The 23172-nt window shown below is 42.0% G+C and overlaps 1 protein-coding gene across 1 annotated transcript in view; it reads right to left on the minus strand.

The window, feature by feature from the left end:
- RAB20 (RAB20, member RAS oncogene family) overlaps nt 1-19484 on the minus strand; it is a 28595-nt gene extending 9111 nt beyond the window's left edge. Inside the window, exon 1 of the mRNA XM_039714381.1 lies at nt 19130-19484. Coding sequence (XP_039570315.1) covers nt 19130-19301 — 172 coding nt within the window. The 5' untranslated portion in view covers nt 19302-19484. The remainder of the gene's footprint in view (nt 1-19129) is intronic.
- Nucleotides 19485-23172: the final 3688 nt, after the last annotated feature.

Genomic DNA, 23172 nt, shown 5'->3' on the forward strand with positions numbered 1-23172 from the left:
GAAAGACAAGTGTTCCCTTAAAAAGGATTAATAACTTTGCTAAAACTAATGCTGCCTATATTTCTTCACAGATTCAAGCTTATTGTTTGTTTAGAGCATTCACAAAAGGAAAGTTACACAAATCCCAGGATGGAGGGGGTTGGAAGGGACCTCTGGAAATCATCAAGTCCAACCACCCTGCTGAAGCAGGCTTGCCTAGAAGAGATTGCACAAGGTAATTCCAGGCAGGTTTTGAACATTTCCAGATAAAGAGGACACAAAACCTCCCTGGACAGCCTGTTCCAGTGCTCTATCACACTCAAAGTACAGAAGGTTTTCCTAATATTTAGATTACATTTCCTGTGTTTTGATTTGTACCTTCTGTCCCTTGTCCCTTCACTGGGCACTACTGAAAGTCTGGCCCCACCATCTTGACACCTGCCCTTAAGATTTGTGTGCAGTGGCAAGATCCCATCTCATCTTAACTGGCTGAAATAAACAACAGCACAATCTACCATTAATGTGCTCCTCTTTATGGTTCTCACCAGTAAAAAGTGCTCATAATTCTATTTTGGCTGTGTTTCCTTTTTTATAGGCCAATCCACTCAAGAAAGGCCTGATTTGTTGGGAGAAAAATCCCCTTTATGCCCTTGACCTTTCTAAGAAATCTTTCCCTTGTCAAACTTGAAGTATACCAATAGGTCAAGCAGTTTTAACTGACTCTTTAATTGTTATTAGACCATCAATTCAATTAACATTCCAAAAGTGATACTTTGGCACAATTCACATAAAACAATTCTTCCAAAGAAATTCACTTAAATGGGCCTTTTATTGTTAGGACAAATAACACACTGAGAAGTTATGCAAGAATGCCAGCGTGGTGTGCTGCACATCACATGTCAAACTCTGCAAGATGTGGTTAATGATCTACAGGATCATCTGAGTGTTATCTCAAGAATATGGGTAGTTGCAATATGCTTTTCTTCACAAAAAGGCACACTCAAACCCCTGTTTAATAAGAATCGCAAAACAGAAAATACTGGGAATTTTTTGCTGCAGATTAGTTTTATTTCATATTCTCCAAGAAGATTATCAATCTAGGCATGTTCTGGTAGAAGCTCCAAAATAAAAGGCTAGTTACCACTTTCTTCTGATGTATGGAATAAATAAATGCCTCAAAAGCCATGTAGCTTTAATTCACAGTACAACACCAAAGAACCAACAACATGGGTAAAAATTTCCTAGTTTTTTTGACAGTTAACAGTGTAATAGTTTATGGAGAAATCTGCTTTTAAGTAAAAGCTTAATTTTCTAAAGGCAGCTAAACTAAAAGCAGATGCCTAGCAGCTTACACAGGTGCCAATCAGCTGAATCCTGCAGAGCATTCTGAGTACCAGAGGTATCCAAAAAAACTGATTACCACAGATGAAGCCTTCTCACCCACAGCTCAAATATAATAAACATCCCTCAGCCATCTTGTCAAATCCTGTTCTATTTGATCATTAATTAGTTTAAATACTCCCAGAAACTTTTTAAATCTAGCCCTGAAGAGTAGTTTGTCCATCTTCATTCCACAACTGGTATGAATTCCATAAGGCTTGCATTTCTGGTTCCCAATGACAGACCTGTCAGACACACTCAGTGAAAGAAGAAGACCAAGTTTACATGGGAGAGAATAAAAGAGGAAAGAAAAAAAATTCATAAAGGCAAAAAAAAACATTTACAGAGCATGATCAGAGACCAAGTGTAATCCTCTTCAAATTTTACCTCCTGCATAATAAAGATTATAGAATTTCACTCAGTCCTTGTCTTGTGACTAGGAGGAACTTGAATTCTACAAAGGGTCTAAAGAAAGGAAAGTTAGTATCCCACCAATTTGCTTGTTGGAGTTCAGCTTTCAGATTCTGAGTTTTGATACACTTTCAGTTTTACAAAGTAATCTGTTCAAAAAACAAATGCCTCTCCTTCAAGCACCAAACTAAAAAACAACACATTCCCCAAACTCCAGAAAAACTCCATACTCCTCCTGAAAGGAGGACTTAACTCCCCTATGACTTAACCTCCTTCTTGTTAGGCCAGAGAAATGAGTATTTTTTCACTCAAACTCTTTGCCTCTGGCATATTTCTCTGAACTAAAAATCCTACCCGTAGTTCCTTTCTCCCATCTTTCTGTATTATTTTATTACCGAAGTCACAATGTTACCTAAATACTTGATGACTTTTATCTCTCCCTACACTTGCACCTTCCAGAACAGCTCATAGGTTCTGGGACAGCACGGGGTACCAAGAGCTTGGTTTGCCATCTACTACCAACTCAATGGACCTTGCAAAACACGCTGTTGCCCAATGAATCTAGCTCATCCTGTTGCAGCACCCCATAACATTAGTCCTCTCTTCATTTGCAGCCTTATACGTTTGTTTAGTCTGTATATTTCTAGCTGCAATTTTCTTTTTATAAAGAGAGTTATAAACTCAGTGACTTTGGACGAAAGGCATATTTATGGTTTCTATAATCAGCAATGCTTTCAGCTTCATAATGCCTATATAAAGGAGAAGAAATATCAGAGAAGATTCCTATTATCTACAAGATTTAGTTTCAGCTTTTCTAGAACAAAAGAATACCTGGAGTCTGTTCTGCTACATAAATGCAAAATTATTTTTCTTGCTGCCAAGAATAAATCAGAACTTACAATTCTAATAATGAAATTATGACTGAGCTTCTGAACTCACAAGAATTTTAATTTCAAAATAGACGTTCCCATAGAAACAGTATGCTTTCCATCCAAAGCTATCACATTTCATAAAAAACACGAATATGCTTTCTATCCAAAGTTTTAAACTTCACCATATTATGCCTAGCAATACAAAGCATTACACAGAGACACAGAAAATCTTCTAACCACACTACATAGCATGTTTTTGCCAACAAAAACTTTGGCTAGACCCATGTTAAAAAAAAAACCCCTACTTGTAGCTAAAGGTTCCACTGATGTCTCTACAATCCTGATTAACTTTCACATTTAGCTAGCTGGATTTACTTTTTTCAAACTATTCATTTCATTTAATTCTCTTCATGTACTGTGTTCATTTCTTGAAAAAGGAGATAAGCCCAGAATATTCAAGCACTTCATGTATTTTCAGCTGCCTGGAAGGGCAGTGCCTTGTAAAAGACGAACAGAATTAATCATAGGCCTGCCAGACATACAAGCATACACAAGGTGCACCTTTAACACAAACTGAGAAAATTACATCAGTTTTTAATCGTTTCTCTCTGAAATCTCACAGCTGTGAAGGGAGAGGTTTGATCTAAGCACAGATATCTGGCAAAAGAAATGAGGGCAAGACAGATTGATGAGATGCTACCATCCTATCTACAAGCAAATGCTCCACCAGAACTCCAGCTGAAATCTAGCATCAACACCATGTCTACTGAAAATGTATCAGGGTATTAAATTAAGCTAATTAAGTTAAATTCATGGAGTTCCTATATGCCTCTACTGAAATGAGAGCAGGAATGCAATAATGAAACTAGAAATTTAAGTCCAAGTAAGTAAAAAAGCATTGATGTACAATTCTTCTGAAATTAAGTGTCTAAAAGAAAAATTGAAACTGCTGCTTAGAAAGAAGCAGTCATTTGACAGTTTTCCTTAAGGAAAATATGATTGGAAGGAAATCATAAGGGGAGGGGGAAAAAGAAACCTCGGATTTATTTTGCAAGAATTCTGCAGGAAGCAATATCACTGAACACTTAACTGCAGCAGCAGAGCTTGACGGTCAAATCCTGCTCAGCAGTGAGTAACAAAGAGGCCAGTTACAGGACAGGGCTGTACAACAACCTGACCTAGGCGAGACACTCGCTCCTGGTCTGTGGGAGCAGCTTTACAGCTCTAACACCTGCTGAAACACCAAATCATTGCCTCAAAGAAAAGTACCCTCTACAGAAAACAAACCATTTTCCACAGGGTGAGTTCTAAAAGCAGCTATTCTTTCGTTGTAGTACCTGAATACTGATACTTTTTACCTTAATTTACAATTCCTTTCCGCGGGTGTAAAGGTGCTGCAGATGAGCCCACTTCCCTATACAACAAGCAGAGGGTGTTGCCAGGTCCTTAATTTCAGAGTCACTCAAAGGAGTCCTTCAAAGCCCACACTCCCTCCCAAAGCTTGCTCTTCAAACTGAGAAGCAGGTCCTTAGCTCAGGCAGGAATGTGTGGCCAGGTGTACTTTAGCACGGTCTGACTGGCACTGCAGGGCCAGGAGGTCACTCCACACTTACTGGAGGGTTTATATTGCTCAATAAGGAACTGGCAGATTAGCTTGGTGTGCTGGTTTGGCTGGGGCAGAGTCAATTTTCTTCACAGTACCCAGTATGGGGCTGTGTTTTGGGATTTGTGCTGCTGATTCGAGAAACTGCATAAATAAAACAGGGATATTTTAGCTATTGTTGAGCAGCACAATATTAGAAAATTTCCTGTTTCTCATAAACTTCAACACATATTTTACATAATACATACTTTAATGTACTTAAAAAAGAAATCTTGAAGACACACAAGCAGGCCATCCCTGTGCGCTGAAAGACAATGTAGCCTACCTGGACTTCAACAAAGCCTCTGACACTGCCTGCTGTGGCATTCTCTGGAGAAGGTGGCAGCCCACGTCGTGGAAAGGAGCACTCTTCACTGGGTGAAGAACCAGCTGGATGGCTGGGCCCAGGACATGGTGCTGAACTGTGCTGCATCCAGCTGGCATCCAACCACTAATGGTATCCCCCAGGGATCGGTGGGGGAATAAACCCAGATATTAAACCCAGTCCTGTTTAATGGGCCCAGGACATGGTGCTGAACTGTGCTGCATCCAGCTGGCATCCAACCACTAATGGTATCCCCCAGGGATCGGTGGGGGATAAACCCCGATATTAAACCTAGTCCTGTTTAATTTTTGGATTGTCTGGATGACAAGATTGAATCTACCTCCAGCAAGTCCACAGACAACACCAAGTTGGGTCGATCTGCTGGAGGGTGGGAAGGTTTGGCAGAGGGACCTGGACATGCTGGATCAATGGGGCAAGACCAGTGGCATGAGGTTCAACAAGACCAAGGGCCGGGTCCTGCACTTAGCAGCAACAACCCCAGGGAGCAGTACAGGCTGGGGCAGAGTGGCTGGAAAGTGGCCCAGCAGAAAAGGACCTGGGAGTGCTGGTCAACCTGGGACAGCTGGTCCCACGAGGAGGGGCTGAGGGAGCTGGGTTGTTTAGCCTGGAGAATAGAAGGCTCAGCAGGGATCTTACTGCCCTCTATAATCACCTGAAAGGAGGGTGTATCCAGGTGGGGGCTGGCCTCTTCTCCTGGATAACCAGCAACAGGACAAGAGGAGACAGATTTAAGCTGCACCAGGGGAGATTTAGGTTGAACATTAAGGAATAATCTCACCTGAAAGGAGGGTGTATCCAGGTGGGGGCTGGCCTCTTCTCCAGGTAACCAGCAACAGGACAAGAGGACACAGACTTAAGCTGCACCGGGGGAAATTTAGGTTGAACATTAAGGAATAATCTTTTCACTGAAAGGGTGATTAAACATTGGAATGGGCTGTCCCTGCAGGTGTTTTAGGAAAGACTGGACATGGCACTGAGTGTCATAGTGTAACTGACACGGTGATGTTCAAAGGTTGGACTTCATCTCCAAGATCTTGTCCAACCTATTTGGTTCAGTGACATCACCCAAACAGTGAAGGGGCTGGGGTGCACAAGAAATTGGGATGCAGCCAGGACAGCTGAGCCCAACTAACCAGAGGGATAAGCCACACCATATGGTGTCATGCTTTGCAGATAAAGCTGGGGAAAAGAAGTAGGAAGTGGGGGATGTTCAGAGTGATGGTGCTTGTATTCCCAAGTCAACATTACACATTATGGGGCCCAGCTTCCCTGGAGATGGCTGAACAACTGCCTACCAATGAGAAGTGAGGAATGGATTCCTTCTTTTGCTTTGCTGGCACACACAACTTTTGCTTTACCCGCTAAACTGTCCTTGTCTTAACCCACAACTTTTCTCACTTTTACCCCCCCCAGTTCTCTCCCCCATCCCCACGGGGCAGAGTAAGCAAGAGGGTGGTTGGAGCCTAGTTAAGGCTGCCCTCCTAAATGTAGCTCAATGAGCACTCTGAAATTCTACCACTCATCAGCATTCCTGCCAGCTCTCAGCAAAGAATTGTTAAGTCAGTGTCTGCCCACTACCTCACAGACAAGAAATTCTTCCTGTTTTTCTTCATTCTTTATTCCTGTTTTAAGCTGAGTTAGGTTTTTTAACTTCCTCATTAGATACTTTGCTATAGCCTTAGCTCACTACAACCTCTTTTCTTAAAATCAAAATTCCCCAAAGGATTTTTTGTAGAAGGGTTAACTACATACATACCAAGACAATCAGTACAATACTCCATTTTTGGAGTGAGGAAACACCATAAACTTAATAAATATCTCAATTAAGAGAACTGACATTTTAGAGACTACAAAAAGAGTTTATTGTTACTCATTGCAGACCCTCTTTGGATTAAATTTTGTATCCAACCATACATAAAATTAAATGGTCTACTCTTAGAAACATTCTTCTTTTTCCATATTATCGCTTAACCCCAAATACATTCTATGTATTTCTGCCTCCTGGCTGTCAGTCATTTCCCTTCTTCCTATGTATAGGAAGCCAAACCATCAAGAAGCAGCTGTAAACTGGTTTGTGCACATCCACCCAATGGCAGTCACACATGGTAACACAGTAATTGAGCTTTCTTCCACAAACCCACAGGAGAGCTTCAGAGCTTGTTGCCCAGAGAGGCTGTAGGTGCTCCAACCCTGGAAGTGTTCAAGAACAGGTTGGATGGGGGCCTGAGTAAGCTGATCAAGTGGGTGGTATCCCTGCCCATGACAGGTGGTTTGGAACTAGATGATTTTTAAGATCTTTTCCAACCTAAACCATTCTAGATTCATTTACAAGAGCATTAGCTATGGCAGTGCCTATTTTCCATCAGCCCCACTTTCATGATAATTCCTTCCATTAATATTTCAAAAGCACTAGCAGCAAAGACAGGCCAACAGAACTCAGCCCTACCCCTCAGTGCTCTACTCCAGGCTCATCCCAGGGCATCAGCCAGAGGCTTTCAAGAACCTGCAAGAAATTCAGTATTTAGACAGTTTCAGGGATCTCCAGGGTGTTTCTACCACAGCATCAGCCCACCAGAAGCAAGAGTTTTTAGCCTTTAGTAAGCAGTCTGGAAGGTCACGTATCTGTGGGAATGCACCTTCCAACCCTACCACACAGCCAGAGAACATTCTCTTCTTCCACAGCTGCAGCACAGCTTGGTTCAGTACATGTGTGGGGCACTGCAGTGCAGAGAGGGACCCAAGTATATTGGCCATGCTTCCTTTTCAATATTAATTAATAAAATTAATTACTGGGCTCATATGTAGGCAGCACCTCAAGCACTATTTCCATAAATCTTTTATCCTACTAGTATGTTTCCGGTTTGATTAGGAGTAGAGGACTGAAAGAAGTAGAAGCACTTCTAGAGGTCTAGCTTTTACAAAACTGAACTTAGTGCAAGACAGCAGCTAAATGCTGGTATTCATCACTGATCAATACTAGGTGAGGAGGGGGAAGGAAAGGCATCTAAGAATCACAACATGCACATTCCAAGAAACGGAGTCCAGGTTACACAAAAACACATTTGAGAGCTGGCAGGCTGTTTTGTAAGAAGTGACCTTCTGTGTCACATGTTTCCAAAGTGAGGAATGATTCTTGCACACATAACAAAAACCACAGTTATCTGAAATGCTTCAGGAAGCTCTGGTTATCAGATCAATAGCAGATACCCACAGCTGGTCTGCCCCTGCAGTTACTTGGCAAGTGCCTCTTACTTAAGGTTAAATCATCTTTTGGTGAAATGGGTAGATAACTATATGCTAGTTCCTGATTTGTAACACTGAGTTTAACTTCAAGCCATCCTTCACCAGCAATCTGAAAAATATTTAACTTTGCTAGATGTGTAGAAATAAAGGCCGTGGATCTTGCAAACTGAATGAAAAAGTCTACTGTTTTATTTTTTTGAAGAGAAACTCATATTAATATATCATGGGACATAAAATTAGGCTCACTCAATTCTTATTTGTTTCAATGTTCTCAATGATTTATAGGCAGGTTCTCAACTAAGAACACAAGCAATGAATTCATGCATAATTACCCTTGAAGAAAGTTATAACTGCTTCTATTACTTAACAGCTACCATCAGTTTCCATTCAGTTGAAATCTTTCTTCACTGGGTGTTTCTAAATAGCTGCAATTTGTCAAAAGCAGGAGGCAGTTCTGGTTATCCAGTGGGCTGCCTTCAGTAAGTATCAGAAGTGGCAAACTGTGCCAGACAGTTCTGCTACCTGAGTTTTGTGGGAATGTATTTAAAACTTGTTCAAAACATTAGGATAATTTTATCACAGGATCTGTTACTTGTGTTTTCAGAGTTTATGCTAAGATAAACAAATGGTCTTTATATTTCCGGCACTACTTCTCCCTTTTAATTCTCCTTCCAGTTTCTCTGCCTACACACTTAAGAGCATACATAATATCCACAGTTTAGGAGCATTGATCTGAAATTAAAGAAACTGTAATCAGACAAGAGGCATGGTACATAATCTCATCTCATTATTGTTCTCCAACCTGGTACAAAGGGAGTAGTGCTAAAAATCATAAACAACACAGTTCTGAACTTTCTAAACAATATAAGCTACCAAGAGCAAGGTTACCACTGTCCAGTGTCTGCCCATTGAACCCTCCTGCCAAGAGGGGAAGCTACTTACAGAAAGGGAACTGCTCGCTGATCTGCTTGCACTGCATCCTTTACTTCCATAATTAGGACAGTATCTCTAGGTCACAAAGTGTTCTGCCACTCAAAGAGAAGACAACTACTCCACCTCCACTGGGGTTCCAAGACTTGAAGCAAAAAAAAAAAAAAGTCAAACAGTACAACGTGGAAAGGGCACAAAACTCTGTAACAGGAAGGAGATAAGGGAAACAATACAAATGTCACACATACAGCTATCTGCTGAAGGAGGGAAAGCTCACGTCCTAAAGATGGTCTTACAGTCTCATGAAAATAAGAAGGAATCATACTGGTAGGATGTGGAGGAGCTGAGCAGTCAGACATTTTTATTTTCACAAAAATGGAGATTTAGTTTTTTAAAAAGCAACAGCCTGTATCAGGAAGGAGAAAAAAAAATAAATTCACTCATTATACCAGTGGAGATTTTTTGTTTTGTTTAAAACACTCAAGTCTCACTTCCAGCAAGCCACAAGATTTGATGATCCCTTTTATGAGGCTTGGAAGATGCTGACTCGACTAAACACAGCTTTTTCTTTCATTTATTTTTGTACCTATAAGCCACTACAGATTCTGGTATTTTCTCCCTTTTCTGAATGAATGAAAATTTTGAGAGCAAATGATAAGTGGAATATAAACAAAACGACCTCTAGAATATTAACAAGATCCTTATTTCTACCTGCAACAATTAAGAAAAAAACAACAGATGTACAGATTTATATGCTCAGATCACAGATCCCATGATGAAGAACAAGAATTTTTGAGGCCTTTCACAACAAAATCTCACACATTTAAATTTATATGGTTGAATATTATGTATGACTAAAAACTCATAAGTAGTCATCAGCTCCAGAATGTTAATGAAAAATTTGCCTTTTATTTCACCTGCACTGAAGACCATTATTTTTAAACTATGTAAAAGTGGTTGGATGGCTGGACAACACCTTTTCTCTGTATTTTGCAAGAATCTCCTGAAGTACAAAAGCAGTAGTTAGTAATATTAAATTATGTAACAGAGTATAGAAAATATGTAACTGCATCAAAAAAGAAAGACTGAGGGAGCAGGGAGAAGTATCTACATCAAATGCTCACACAGGTCTTTAGGCTCCCAGCAGGGATCCTCCATGAATGGCTTCTTGATGGCCCATGCAAAGCCAACTTCCATTCTCACCTGCTTCCCAAGAGATGGAAAGATATACTAGAAAATTCACAAACACATCTCATCATCTATCTCCCTTTAAAAACCATGTTAATAAACACTCTTCTAGATTTGTTTCTTTCCACACCAGGTAGGTGTGGAAATCTTGTATGTTTATTGAGTTGGTTGCCCTAAAGGAAGCTATCCTGAATCTCTTGTGATGTAGGATAGCAAATTACTTATGTAAAGAATTCAAATTAAGAGCAAAAACCCACTCACTTCCTTTGACCACCTCTGCTCTCTGCAGCATGCTTGCATAAGTTAAGTTTAATCACCAACCTGAAATCTCATTTCCTAGGCATATCTTCAGGTACTGAATATGAAATTACAGTTAATCAAGCACAGGAAAAGGAATTTATCACAGCTTTGATGTCTTTTGATCAACCCCCTGGATGTTGTACCCAGTGTTTCCCTGAAAGAAAGGAAATCATTCAGACTTGGAAGAGAAAATTATTCTTTCTATTTCACAATTTTTAATGGCTCCAAATGTATCCACCACAGACTCAGCATTTTTCTAGATGGAGACCCAAACAAAGCTTATTTGTTCAGATATTTTGCAATAGCAAAATGTGACTCAGATAAGGGATTACTAAGTGTACCTTCAGTTCAGGCAGTAAAACACTGCCCCTTGGAAGCTCACATGGCCAGTGGCTTCAACACGAGACAGCAACTGCAGTGAAGCAAACAATTCATGTAGATATAAGATGTGATTGCAGCATGGAGTAAAGAGACTCAAACTAGTCCACAGAGTACCAGGAGAAGCTCAGCCAAGGCACTGTGAGGCTGCTTATGAGTTTCCCTGGTTTTCATACTTGTGTCACCATAATGTGCATGTACTGAGATTAAACTAGAAATGTACTCACCATTCATGATCACTCAAAGTAGAAATTGTACAATGAGCAGCCAGTTACCTGCCCCACACTTGTATCTGAAGTATCCACTGTCCCCTTCCTTCCAACTGAGAGCCAAAGTTGATTGCATAGTCAACAGAAAGACACCACAACCCTCACTGCCTAAGTTCAGGCACCTGGACATACAATACTAATTTTAAACACCTATTTGTTTTCCATTACAGAATGTGACTGCATCCCAGTTAAAAAAAAAAAAAAACCACACCACAATTGTCAATGTGTCAATGTGTGTTATTTTGCATACATTCATCTCTACGTTACAGTTTGTGAAGCATTGTGCTGTTCTGTGCCACACTATTTACTCAGCTAGAGAAAGAACTACTGGGAAAAACATTTCCTGTTCCATCCCTGTGTTTTTCCCCTCATGCTCAAACTGAAAGAGCTGTTGTTTCTTGGACAGCTCAGGTATATATTTCACAAAGTCAAACTGAAGAATGCAACAGGGCATTAGTAATTTTCATGCCCATAACACCCATGCCTTTGCATATACCCTCCAGGACACCAGTTTAAATGAAGTCAATAATCCAGTTATTGGACACCCTTATTTTCTAGAGTCTCTCTTACCAGCTCCCAATCCACAAGGAAGATGAACTTCCATATATCTGCAATTTTTATGAGCAGCTTTGCCGCTGCATTTATATTGTTTTACTAACCATTCCTCTTGCTCATGTCTCCCTCCCTCATACATTTTCAGTATTGGCATAAAGCAGACAGTATTTAAACTAATCTTTCAGATGTTGAGTCAATTTTGACAGACATCTGCAAAATACACCTCTTCCTTCAGGAAACAGAGAAGAAAAACATAATGCCAGAGGCACAAACTCTTCATCAGGAAGATTTTCCATATTGCTACAGCCTAGAATCTGCGACTTTAAAAGTCACAAATATTTAATCAATTCAAGAACTTGAACAAACTCAAGTCCTCTTGAAAGTTGCTGGTATTTGTCGAGCCACAATGCCTTGGCATGATCCTGGGCAGCTTCAGCCAAGCACATATCTCAGGTCACTGAGACTATTCAGGGAGAGTCCTATTCAAACTGTTGAGTACTTTCCCACTTGGGCTAGAACAGCTCAGTCACTTTGCACACTGTTATTAAATACCACATGCAAAGTGGGGGTTTAACGTGGGGGCTGGAACACAGAAGGTAGCACAGAGGTTCACACACAACATTTACCTTAGCCTGCATCACGTACTCATGAGGTGCCATAACCTCCCCACTAGCTTGCCTCTGCAAGTCACTACTAAAAATTACACTAGAAATAAAATTCTGCTTTCAATATACATGTAGCTGAAAAAGTTGTGTTACTTTTGTCTTCTGTTTATTTTTGATATGTATTTTTCACTATTTCCTCTGGCAAGGTATTTCTGTATTTTTACTTAATTTGCACACAGAAGCACTTTCAGCTGCAGTGAATTTGTTGCCTTTGACTTTATTTGTATATCACTATATTTTAAATTGATGGATACAGAAAACAGAACTTCCTCCAGGACATTCCCCAGGCAGTTCATTATTTCTTCATATTTTTAATCACCTCCCAAGTTATTCTGCTCTGTTCAGGAAACATTCATTGCAAAAAGAAAAAGTATCCAGTGCACTGTTTCACACCAACAAAACCATGTTTCCAGGGATCGTCTAAAGCTTAAACTTTTATTCCTTCCTCTGAATCTGCTTCAGAAGCTTTAGATACAGAGCTCACTGACAGTGAATGCTCTTGAGGAATTTCTGTCCTTTTGAGCCTCCACTCTTATGGCTTCCTTTGCAAGATATGAAAATATATAGCTTATAACCACGCACAGTAATCTCAAGGAAGCCACACCATGTGTATGAGACACTGCTCCTCAGCCATCATTGTTTTACATACAACTATTATGAAAAACTAATTGAGGCCAACATCATATTTTGCAAAATAATTTTCCCAAGGGCAGAAAGGAAAGTGTTTTAAGAATTCAAAAAAAAAATTTAAAATCAAAGACTCTTGCCAGTAACTGGCCCCCAAGCCATGACTCACCAGCAACAGACTAAAGGGATTTTATTCTCCATGATTTCCAACCTCTATGCTGTTTAGTTCTCACCTGTTGAGCACAGATACACACTCAGCAGCCTTCCTTATTGATGGTCCCTGATGCCCGAGACACTTTTTTAGGTGATATCGCCCATGTCCTTCCAACAAGAAACCCCCTGAATAAAGATACCTCACTGCACATTCAGCAACAGCCAACCCCAGCTGCTACCAGAATTCCATCAGGTGCAGAAAGGCACATGCATCAGAGCCCTCTTTGGCTTCAACTAACCCACCCAACCATCTCATCTCATCTGCAGCTCCTTTTTCCCTGCTGCAATCCTCTACTTCCAAAAGTCAAAACCAGAATAATACCAAACAGAGCAGCTACTATCAGTGTTCGCTTGTGAGGAAATGCGTCACCTAAATCCTCCTCTTTCTTTGTTCTGTTTCAGTATGATGGAGGACCATGTTTCTGCCCTACCTACTGACAATTTGCATACTGTTCACCACACAAGGCAATGTTTGGTTCCAGCTTCCTGGGCTGATCTCACACTCTGAGCACCAAATCACACCCCATCTCAGGTTTGCCTTGAGAACTAAGCTGATTCACAGCCTTTACCAAGAAATGGAGCACAGCTGCATCAGGGGAAGTTCAGAATGGACATTTGGAAAAGATTCTTCACTGAGAGGGGGATGAACAGGCTCCCCACAGCACCAAGCCTGTCAGAGTTCAAGGAGCTCCCTCTTGGTCACACGGTTTAATGGTTTCGTTTTAAGTAAACCTGTAAGGAACAGGGAATTGGACTTGGTCTTTATGGGTCCCTTTCAGCTCAAGATATTCTTTGACTCAGTGAGCACAAGGAAGTGTTCATCAACACAGATAAATTGTGTAAAAAAAAAAGAACAAAACCAAACCCACAAAACCCTCAAAGCCCAACTAAGCAAGGGGGGAAACGAATCCTTTTACCGGGGGAATCTAACACATGTCACCAGCTGAACATTGACACCTTGCCCGAAAAGCTCAGCACAGGCAGCTGCAGCCTACGGAACCCCAGCAGTCAGAGATCAGAAGCTGTGAGCAATTCACACGTGCTCACCAGCGCTGATTAACATCAGACATCAGCAAACCAGGCACAAGAGATGTAAGCACTCATTAGACACATACACTGCAGCTGACCCAAGGCGCAGAAGAGCCTTTTCTAGGCTATGTTTAGCTCCTTTGTCCCTAACTATGACAAGTTAAATATATATATATATATATATACATATATGCAGGTATGTATGTGTGTGTATATATATATGCAGGTGAAAATAAATGGTTGAAAGATGTAAATATATGAACCGAGTATTTACAGAATAAAAAAAAAAATTAAGTCAGTCCTTGTTGACAGATAGTTCAAGAGGAGAAAAAGGAAAAGAAGAAAAGTTTGCTTTCCATAAAGTTAACCTTTATGTTTCCCCATTATAATGCTGCATGAATATCTGCTGGTTAGTTCAAAACTCAGTCTCTTAAAATAGAATTAGAGCATCCTGATGTGAACTTTCTAAAATACTGGTCATTCATTTACCAGTTGACTGCTCTAATACTATGCCAGCCACACAGGGGACATGGCCACTAATAATTAAGAAACCTTGCTGCTGGGGTTAAGAAACCACTTATCTGGCAGATGAACAAATGTCAACTTAAAGAGACTGAAATCTAACATACAGAAAAAGTTTTACCTTTTGAAATGCCAAGGCATCAGAAAACATGCCTGAACAACCAAAACACTTATACATTATCATCAGCTGTAGCCACCACATGTTATTATTCCAGGTTTAATGGTGGACTAGGACTAAGACCCTCAAAATTTCAGGAGGTTTTGTGCTGCCAGACATAAAAGATTATATGCTAGCTCTGAGCTACATGCCATCAGCACCCAGCAGGAAGTTTTAATTTACTCCACAGCTGCTGTCAGCACTGCCTAGAAAATATATTTATATATACACATATGTATAGACACACACAGAAATATATACATATATATATAGCTTTGACATCCTGAGTGTCCAACCCTCAATCCTGTTGTGTGAGGAGGAAGGCCTTCTTACTGATGTTGTTGCCTGCTTTCTTTGTTGCAGAAAAATACTACTTGAAAAAACTAGTACAAAGGTCTCAAAGCATGTACTCAAATGCTTTAAAGACTAGGCCTCTATCCAGCAAACTGGCTCTTTAAAATATGCTAAAAGTGTACAGTTACTGCCTTTTGTACAGTTTATGCTTTTTTTTTTCAATTCCTTTGAATTAACTGATCCAAAGAGAAAACAACAACATGTAATTTGTTACATCAGGACATAAGAAGTAAATAATTCTATGCACCAACCACAAGTACAACAGCAGCCATGCTAGGCCAGACACAGGACTGTCTAGCCAAGCCTCTGACAATGGAGAACCAGCCAAAAGCAGATGGCTACGAAAAGGAGAGCTTTGGAACATGGCAAGCATATGATTCTTCTCCCAAGTATTCCTCCATCTGGGGTTTATTTGTTTCTTTGACTTGAATGCAACTTCCAAATAACTTCTCTCATAATCATCAAATTGGAAAACAGGAGATGTTGATCTATTTGCCATGAGCATTTACATAAAAAAACAATCAAGTCTGACAACTTCTGCATACCCATTTTATATATATACCACAGGGCTTGTGGATAAGAATATGAAAGATTTAGACTAGACTAAGCAGCTGATTTTTCCAAGATAAGGAGAGGTGTGAATGTACAGCTAAGACTACTCCCTAGAATAACTGATTTACACTTCAAATCTAACTTGGTAGAACAGGTCAGGTGTGCACACTGATTTCATTAAAGATAACACAAAAATGCACATTTTAAGCACTGTGGTAAGCAAATTTAGTTCTTCCTAGGAAAATGAGATTTTTCTAAATTCAGAGCAGGAAGTAATCCAAAATCAACAGAGTGATTAGTGAAAATGACACACATTTTAAATATCACAGAAAATCAGCAATTACACTTGTACTAGTATCCATGCATACTTCTGATCCATCACCACTACTGCAGATATCCTCATCAATCACTAAAGTCTAAGTGTGCACAACAATCTCTTTTTATTACAAGAATGGAGCTTCATTGTATTGAAGCTTGTGTTGTTACAGGCAAATGCCTACCCCATACCAGAAAAACAAATAACCACACACTCTGAACTGCAAATAAAACATAGGGGACTTCTATGGAGATAAGCCCCAAAAATAATGCTCATAAGCAACAACAAAAATAAACAGACATTCACATACTAAATATGAATAGGGAAAATTAAAGAAGATGTACTCCAGTTTACCTTGTTTAATTATGTATTGAACTAGTACAGTAGCTACTACCATGCATACCCTAATTTTTCTAGGCCAAATCTTCCCTATTTCTACATCACATATTGTATAAAGTGCTGTTGAGGTATTAAGACAGACATTCTGAGCAGGGCCTCAGTATTTAGATAGGTGGGATGGTTGTAAACTTTGATCCATGTTCTTGTCATTGCTGGCTAAAGAATTTCAACTCTCCTGGATGATTGTTTGTTGCTGGATTTCTCTGCATACCTACACATACATAAGAAACCAATGTATCAGTATTTGTTACCCTATAACTGCTTCACAAGAATTCAGTAGTTAGCAACATCAGGTTAATAAACAGACAAAAAAGCTAAATTTTAAACTCCTCCTTACTACACACTCCAAGCTTACTTGTTACCCACCTAGTAGAGATAAGACAGTGAGACTGCAGAGAGATAAGAGGTGCAAACCAAGGTCTCCAGACACATTGAGCCCAGCAAACACATAAAATCCACACAAAATAAAAATAAACAAATAACACCAACTTTTCAATCCCTTTGTGACTTAACACCAGATTTACAGTGTCAGCAAGGTCCCTTACTTCTTCACCAGACAGCAGAAAGCACATATGTGCCCTGGGAGCTTCTGTTAATTCCAAGATTAATGAGAGCTGTTAATAAACGAAAACCCACAGGTCCCAACAGTCTAGCCCAGTTCTGGCAACTTCCATCATTCTCAGGAGCACGAGTCAACAGGGAGATGGTGCAAGAGCCCTTGTGTGCCCCTGAAACACCAGAGAGGGGACAGCCAGGCTCAGCGCTAACTCCAGCAACAGAGAAGAAGGAGGAAGATGTGTTATGTCACCCTGGTACAGTACAGCAACACTTTTCAACTGTTGCTCTGCAAATTCAGCTTCAGCAATTCTGCTCCAGAAGTGCTGCTGAGCAGCAGGAACTCCTGCTGCAGAGCTGTGCATTGGCAGTGGCCCTGCACCAGGAATTGTGGCCACCGGGGAAGTGACTGCTGAGCTCTGAACACTTGCACTGTCCTGAGACAGACAGCACCTGGGTGCTTCATCTGGCACATGGAGATTCCCCCTCTGGAGCTTTCCAGATTCCACATACAACTGGAACCTGGTTCCTCAATTAACACTGAATAAAATACCACAGTAAGAATAAATGACTGACAAAAAGGGCTCTAAAACCAGCAGACAAGCCTTGGAGGGATTTATTTTATTATGTATGATTAAAAAAAAAAGAAGGGTGTGATGAAAATTACCAAGCAACAATGTCACCTAGACAGATGGTTTTCCTGCTGAAATAAAGCCCTCTGCTAATCACCCATGGCTTACCAGAAACAAGCAGCAACTGCCCACAAGAGACTCCCCATAGTAAAACACATAAACTCCAAAACTGAAGTAGATTAAAAAAATACCGCAAATTACACAGAAAGTATATTTAAAACAGAGCTACGGGTAGAGAGCTTTCATGATAGTAACAGATTACCAAATGCAAGAAAAAGCTCTTAAAACACCTCCTCTCCACACTTCCCGAAAGTGTTTCTGTATAACTTTTTGGCAGTTTCATTTCTCCCCTTCCTTCTTCTCAATTCCTGACACAGGAAAAACAATTTTGGACTAGATTGTGACATGAAGTGACACAGCAAATGAACTTCCCTCCCAAATTTCATCAAGAGGAAACTGGAATATTGCACGATGCTGCAGCTCTTCAAGTTCCACAAGGACATATAACCTGCATTCTTCATGTTGCCACTAAATATTTTTAAAAATCCAGCTAAACATGAAAACAACAACAACAAAAAATGGAACAAGATTATATTTGCAAAGAACAACTTAAAGGCAAGAGCATTCATTAACTTAATTTTGCGGGACACTCTGGTGCTTTACTTGACAGGGGAGAGCTTCCTGACTTAATAATCAAGAGCAAGACATTCATATGACTAAGACCACAAACCACTTCTCCAGCCCATGCTCTCCCACCTCCTCCACCCCAGGCCTCCCAACCACAACCCACGCTCAGTCCTGCATCCCAGAGATGCTGCCTGCCACAAGAGCGGCACACACAGCCCCTTGCTGCTATCCCAGCCAGAAGCTGCCGGCAGCCCGTGCTCTCTGTGCACCAATTTCTTACAGCTGCGGGGAAGGGGAACGCCACGTCCGAAGGGCTGGCAGCAGCACGCCTTGGGATGTCCGCGTCTGACACCAGCTGATACCGAACTCAACAGCACACAACGAGCAGGGATGAACTCAGTAAGAAAGGGAAGGGAGAAGCTGCAACCTCTCTAATTCCTGACTGAACTTGTAGTCAGCAGCCATCTACTCAGGTAAAAGAAAGCAATCAGGCACCGCGATCTTCCCTGTACATCCACATTTCGCAAAGCAATTCCAAAAACACCAGAGATGAACAGTTGTAAGTAACACTTGCCCCTTAAGGCCCATCAAAATCGTGTCTCTTCAGACTCTGTCCTACCGCCAAACCCTATGATTCAGGCGACTGACTTCACCGTAGAGCCAACAAGGCGATAAGCAGCGGGGCAGGGCTCCCGGCGCCGCCTCCGGGGCGCCGCGGGGAGCACGTCTCCATCTCCTGCTCCCGCTTCTCGGAAAGCTGTCCCGAGCGAGGTCACCCACCTCGCAGCTCGCACAGCAGGGCCGAGCCAAAACTAGGGAAAAGCAAGCCCTACCCATCCCAAGGCACGGAGGGTGCCGCGGGCAGCGCCGCTCTCCCCGGAGCCGGAGAGGGGCAGCCGGCCAGCAAACACCCCGCGGGTTTCGGGGAGCCCCGGTCCGCCGGGAGCGCCGCGCCGGACCCCATCCGCTCCGTGCGGGGTGCCCTCACCTGCGGTGTCCCAGATGGAGATGTTGTACGGCCCCCACTGCTTCAGGTAGAAGGCGCCGCCGACGGTGCTGACCGTCTCCTGGAAGCGCCGCTCCATGTAGCGGTGCAGCAGGGAGGTCTTGCCCACGTTCATGTCCCCCAGCAGCACCACCTTCCCGTCCGGCTTCTTCATCGCGGCTCGGCTCGGTTCCTGCCGGCGGCCACTCCCGCCCCCCTGCCCGGCCCGGCCCGCTCCGCCCGGCGGGGCCCCGGAAGCGGCGGGACGAGGGCCGAGAGCCGCCTCCGCCGGCAGCGCAAACTTCGGGGGCTCCGCGGGAGCCGCGGCGATCCGGCCCCGGCTCCGGCTGCTCCTCCTCCCCCGGGCCGGCCCCGCTCCGCTCCGCCCCGCCAGGGGGAGGGGACGCGGGCGGGGAAGCGGCCGGAGCTCGGCGGACCCTCCGCCCCTGCCCTGCCCCGGAGGAGCCGGCCGAGGTGTCCCGGCCACCCCCGGGCACGCTGAGCGGCTGCCGAGAAGCCGGTCCTCGCGAGGTGTCGGGCTCGCTGAGCCTGCGGGGGATGCAGCTGCGTCCCGGGATGCTCGCGTACTTCCAGCTGGAGGTGGCATGGACACCATCTCCGCAGCCCTCCCGGAGCACAAGGCAAAGCCCGCTCATCCCCTTCCCCTCCTGGGGTGTACATGGAGGGGCACAAAGTTGCTCTGAAATTAAGATTTCTCACAGAGCTGTGACAGCTGCCAGGCAAACGCCTTTGCCCTGGTGAGAGGGAGGTATCAGGGATTCTTTTCCGAGGGGCAGGTCTACCCAATTTCAGTCAATTGCCCAGCTGCTGTAATTCAGATTAATTCCATTACAGAGATCCAGAGATCTAGCCTATCCTTTTTGTATCAGTCCTCTTTATGCCAAACAAATCTGGGAAAAAATATTAATAAAATACAAACTTGCTACAAATTTGGGTAAAATAAAGGGATAATTTGTAGACCAGCTGAGGGGAAGGAAGCAACTGTTAACAGTATTCTTAAGAGAACCTATCATTTACTAATTTTCTCTCCTTCCCCACAGAAAAATGGTCAGATAGAAGCACTTTTCTTAATACGTGAACATGCATCCTCATTTTTGCATGTCTCATGTTGAAACTACTAGAATTTCTTTAGCCAGTCCAGGGTTCATATTTATGAGATGCTTTGATTTTCACCTACCTGCTAAAAAGGATTAGCTGTGTGACAATCTGGGTTTTTAAGCCTTGCCTGCTTACTTTAGCTTACTCTGCTTTTACTGACCAGATTTGTAATCTTGCAGCTGTACCCAGTGATATGTAACTTCAGAATAAAATATGCCATGCTCTAGATATTAAAGTACTGGAGATACCCAAAGAGAGGAGATATTAAATAGTTAGGTTAAAAAAGCCTTACAAGTGCCTTCAAGATATTAATATAGGATGTGATTCAGAGCTGTGTGCAATACTAATTAAGGGGTGGTGGGGGGGAATTGTTGCACTTGGGTAATTGTGTGGCACTATTTTTATGTGGCATATGCAGCCTTTGCCTCAGATTCCCATTTTCTGCCTGGATTCCTATCTCACTCCCAGAGTTGGGAAAAATATACTCATTGGATCAAAGTGTTTCTCTGACATACCGAAAAGCAAGTTCTGGGTGCCTAGTATGAAAGTGTAAAAGCAACAGAAATTCTCTTTGTATGGATACTGCTTGCAAATTCCCATGTGCAATATGTTTCACCCTTTTGAAGTGGCAGATGCCATTTCAGAAAGAGAAAAGAAGAATCTTGTATCAAAGAGTTTAGACCATAAGGATCTGCACCTGTAAAAAATTCCTGGGTTTATGTACTCTTTCCTTATGAACTGTTTTACTGTCCATAGAATAACAAAATAATTAAAAGCTTAAACACAGTTATTGATTTACAACAGCGCTTCTGTTATCAAATCCTGTCAGTTAAAGCACTTAAAACAATTATTTCTGAATTTTACTCTAAAATTCTGCTGTGTTTGAATTATTTTCAAGTAGTAGTGAAATGTAGGTCTTTCTGGGATTCAAAACAAGTATCAATAGTTTCTAAAAGTGAGCAGAGAACTTAGGACAGAAAACAGTCTGAATAATAGGATGAAAATGCAACTGGGATTTTAGGCTCTGTTAATAACATGCTCTATAAAAAGAGAAGCCCACTCCCTTCACAGATGTTTTCCACAGTTGCTTGAAACACATACCTACATCCCCACATATTTGAGTGAGGGTATTTCTAGCTAGCAGCAGACAGACAAGACAGGGGACTCTCCTGAAAGTGTCACCAGCCAAATGTCACTGATGGTAATGTATCACTTTTGTATGTAAAACATAGCCTAGCTCAACAAGGCACCAAATTCATCTGGTCCAGTACTGGTTTGGACCTGGTGCCACAACTAACAACTCCCACGCAGCAAGGGATGTGCATTATCCCACTGGTATTCACCTCCCATTCACTGCTTTCTTAAAGGGTCATCTCTGTTTCACAGCAATCTGTCCCTAATGATCAGGTGCAACAGGGTTGGAGGGTGCTGTGTGTTGTTTCAGATCCTTGGGAGAATTTAGGACAGTGGTGATCTGAACAAGGTCAAGGTATGTTACAGGGCTCCTGAGGTGAGCCTAGAGTCAAGTTTGTGAAGTCCTCAGCAGCCTGAGCTCCCACTGACCTCAGGAAAACACGCTCACTGGGCAGAGCACAGTGTGTTTTGTTATTACTGCCCACGTCGCCTTGGATGAGTGCACTCCGAACTAGAGCGTGCAATTTAAGTCACCTCTGGTTAAAGTCAAAAGGCTCACGATAGTCTGTAATGCAATATAAATAATAATAGAGCATATGTGAAAATATTTGGGAAAACATTAAGAGCCTGTAATTTGCTCTCTAGCATTCAGATGTATTGGCCTGTTGCAAGACAATTTCCCCAAATCACTGAGTCGTCTGTAGCAAGATGTCTCCACAGTATTCAGCATAGGCATGAAGAATGTCAAATTGCTTTATAGGAAGGAATATGGAATACTTTACTCTTTAAGTAGTGCATGTATGTGGACTACATACATTGTCTGGTGTTTGTTTTCAATTTAGAGCATCTGAGGACACCTTTAATTACAACAAGGTTGTTCATTAGCCTTCCTGACAGTGTGACAATGTGCTCACCATGGCTGGTCTCCGGATGTTCTGAAATTCAGACACTTGGATTATGATACAAAGAGGGACAACACATTAAAGTTTCTTACCCACTTCTGTGCTAGAGTAAGACCTTCCCAAGAGTAAGAATGTTAGCCTTGTACACAAGCCAAAAATCTGAGCCAATAATTACTGTACTGACGTCAGGGTAACTCAACCTTTTTAGTCTCCCGCAGTATGAAAGCTGCTTAGTATTGCAGGAGAAAATTAGAGCCTGTTTATTTTTTTCCTTGCCAGCCTTCCCTATATATATATATGTATGTGTATATATATATATATATACATATTCCTGCCTATGGTCCTCATTTAGTCTTCAGGCTAACAATATTTTGTAAGTTCACATGAGGTGAAATGTTTGTCACAGAACAAGGCTGTTTTTTGCTGAGCTGATCTTATTTTGGAGAAAAATTGAGCAAGTGGTTGAAAGGATATGTCACATCAGCTACTAACTCCTGCCCCCAACATGTCACAGGTGTGCTGTGAACTTGGTGTTCAGCACCTCAACCTGCCTCCTTTTTGTCCTCTGTCAGTGTCTCTGTGTTTTGGCATGTTGAATCTCCATGACCTGATGTGTGCTTTCTGGAGGTACCACAGGTGACCTCAATGGGACTGTTTGTAATTATAACAGTGGTACAAACTCATCCTACTTTTAAAACATGGAAGAATCCATAACTTAGAGCCATCTCTATCTCAGTTACCTGCTGAATCCTAGACAAGGCTTTACAAACCAAAGAAAAGGACAATAAGGGAGGCTTATTCCTTGTCCTTAATACGTGCTGGCACACCAGTGCTTTGTTGCACCTCTTCATGAAGCATGAGGTCACTGCAGAAGCTACAAACAGGTACCAT

Source organism: Passer montanus, unplaced genomic scaffold (genome assembly GCF_014805655.1).
Source record: "Passer montanus isolate IOZ18808 unplaced genomic scaffold, ASM1480565v1 scaffold3, whole genome shotgun sequence".
Taxonomy (NCBI): Eukaryota; Metazoa; Chordata; class Aves; order Passeriformes; family Passeridae; genus Passer; species Passer montanus.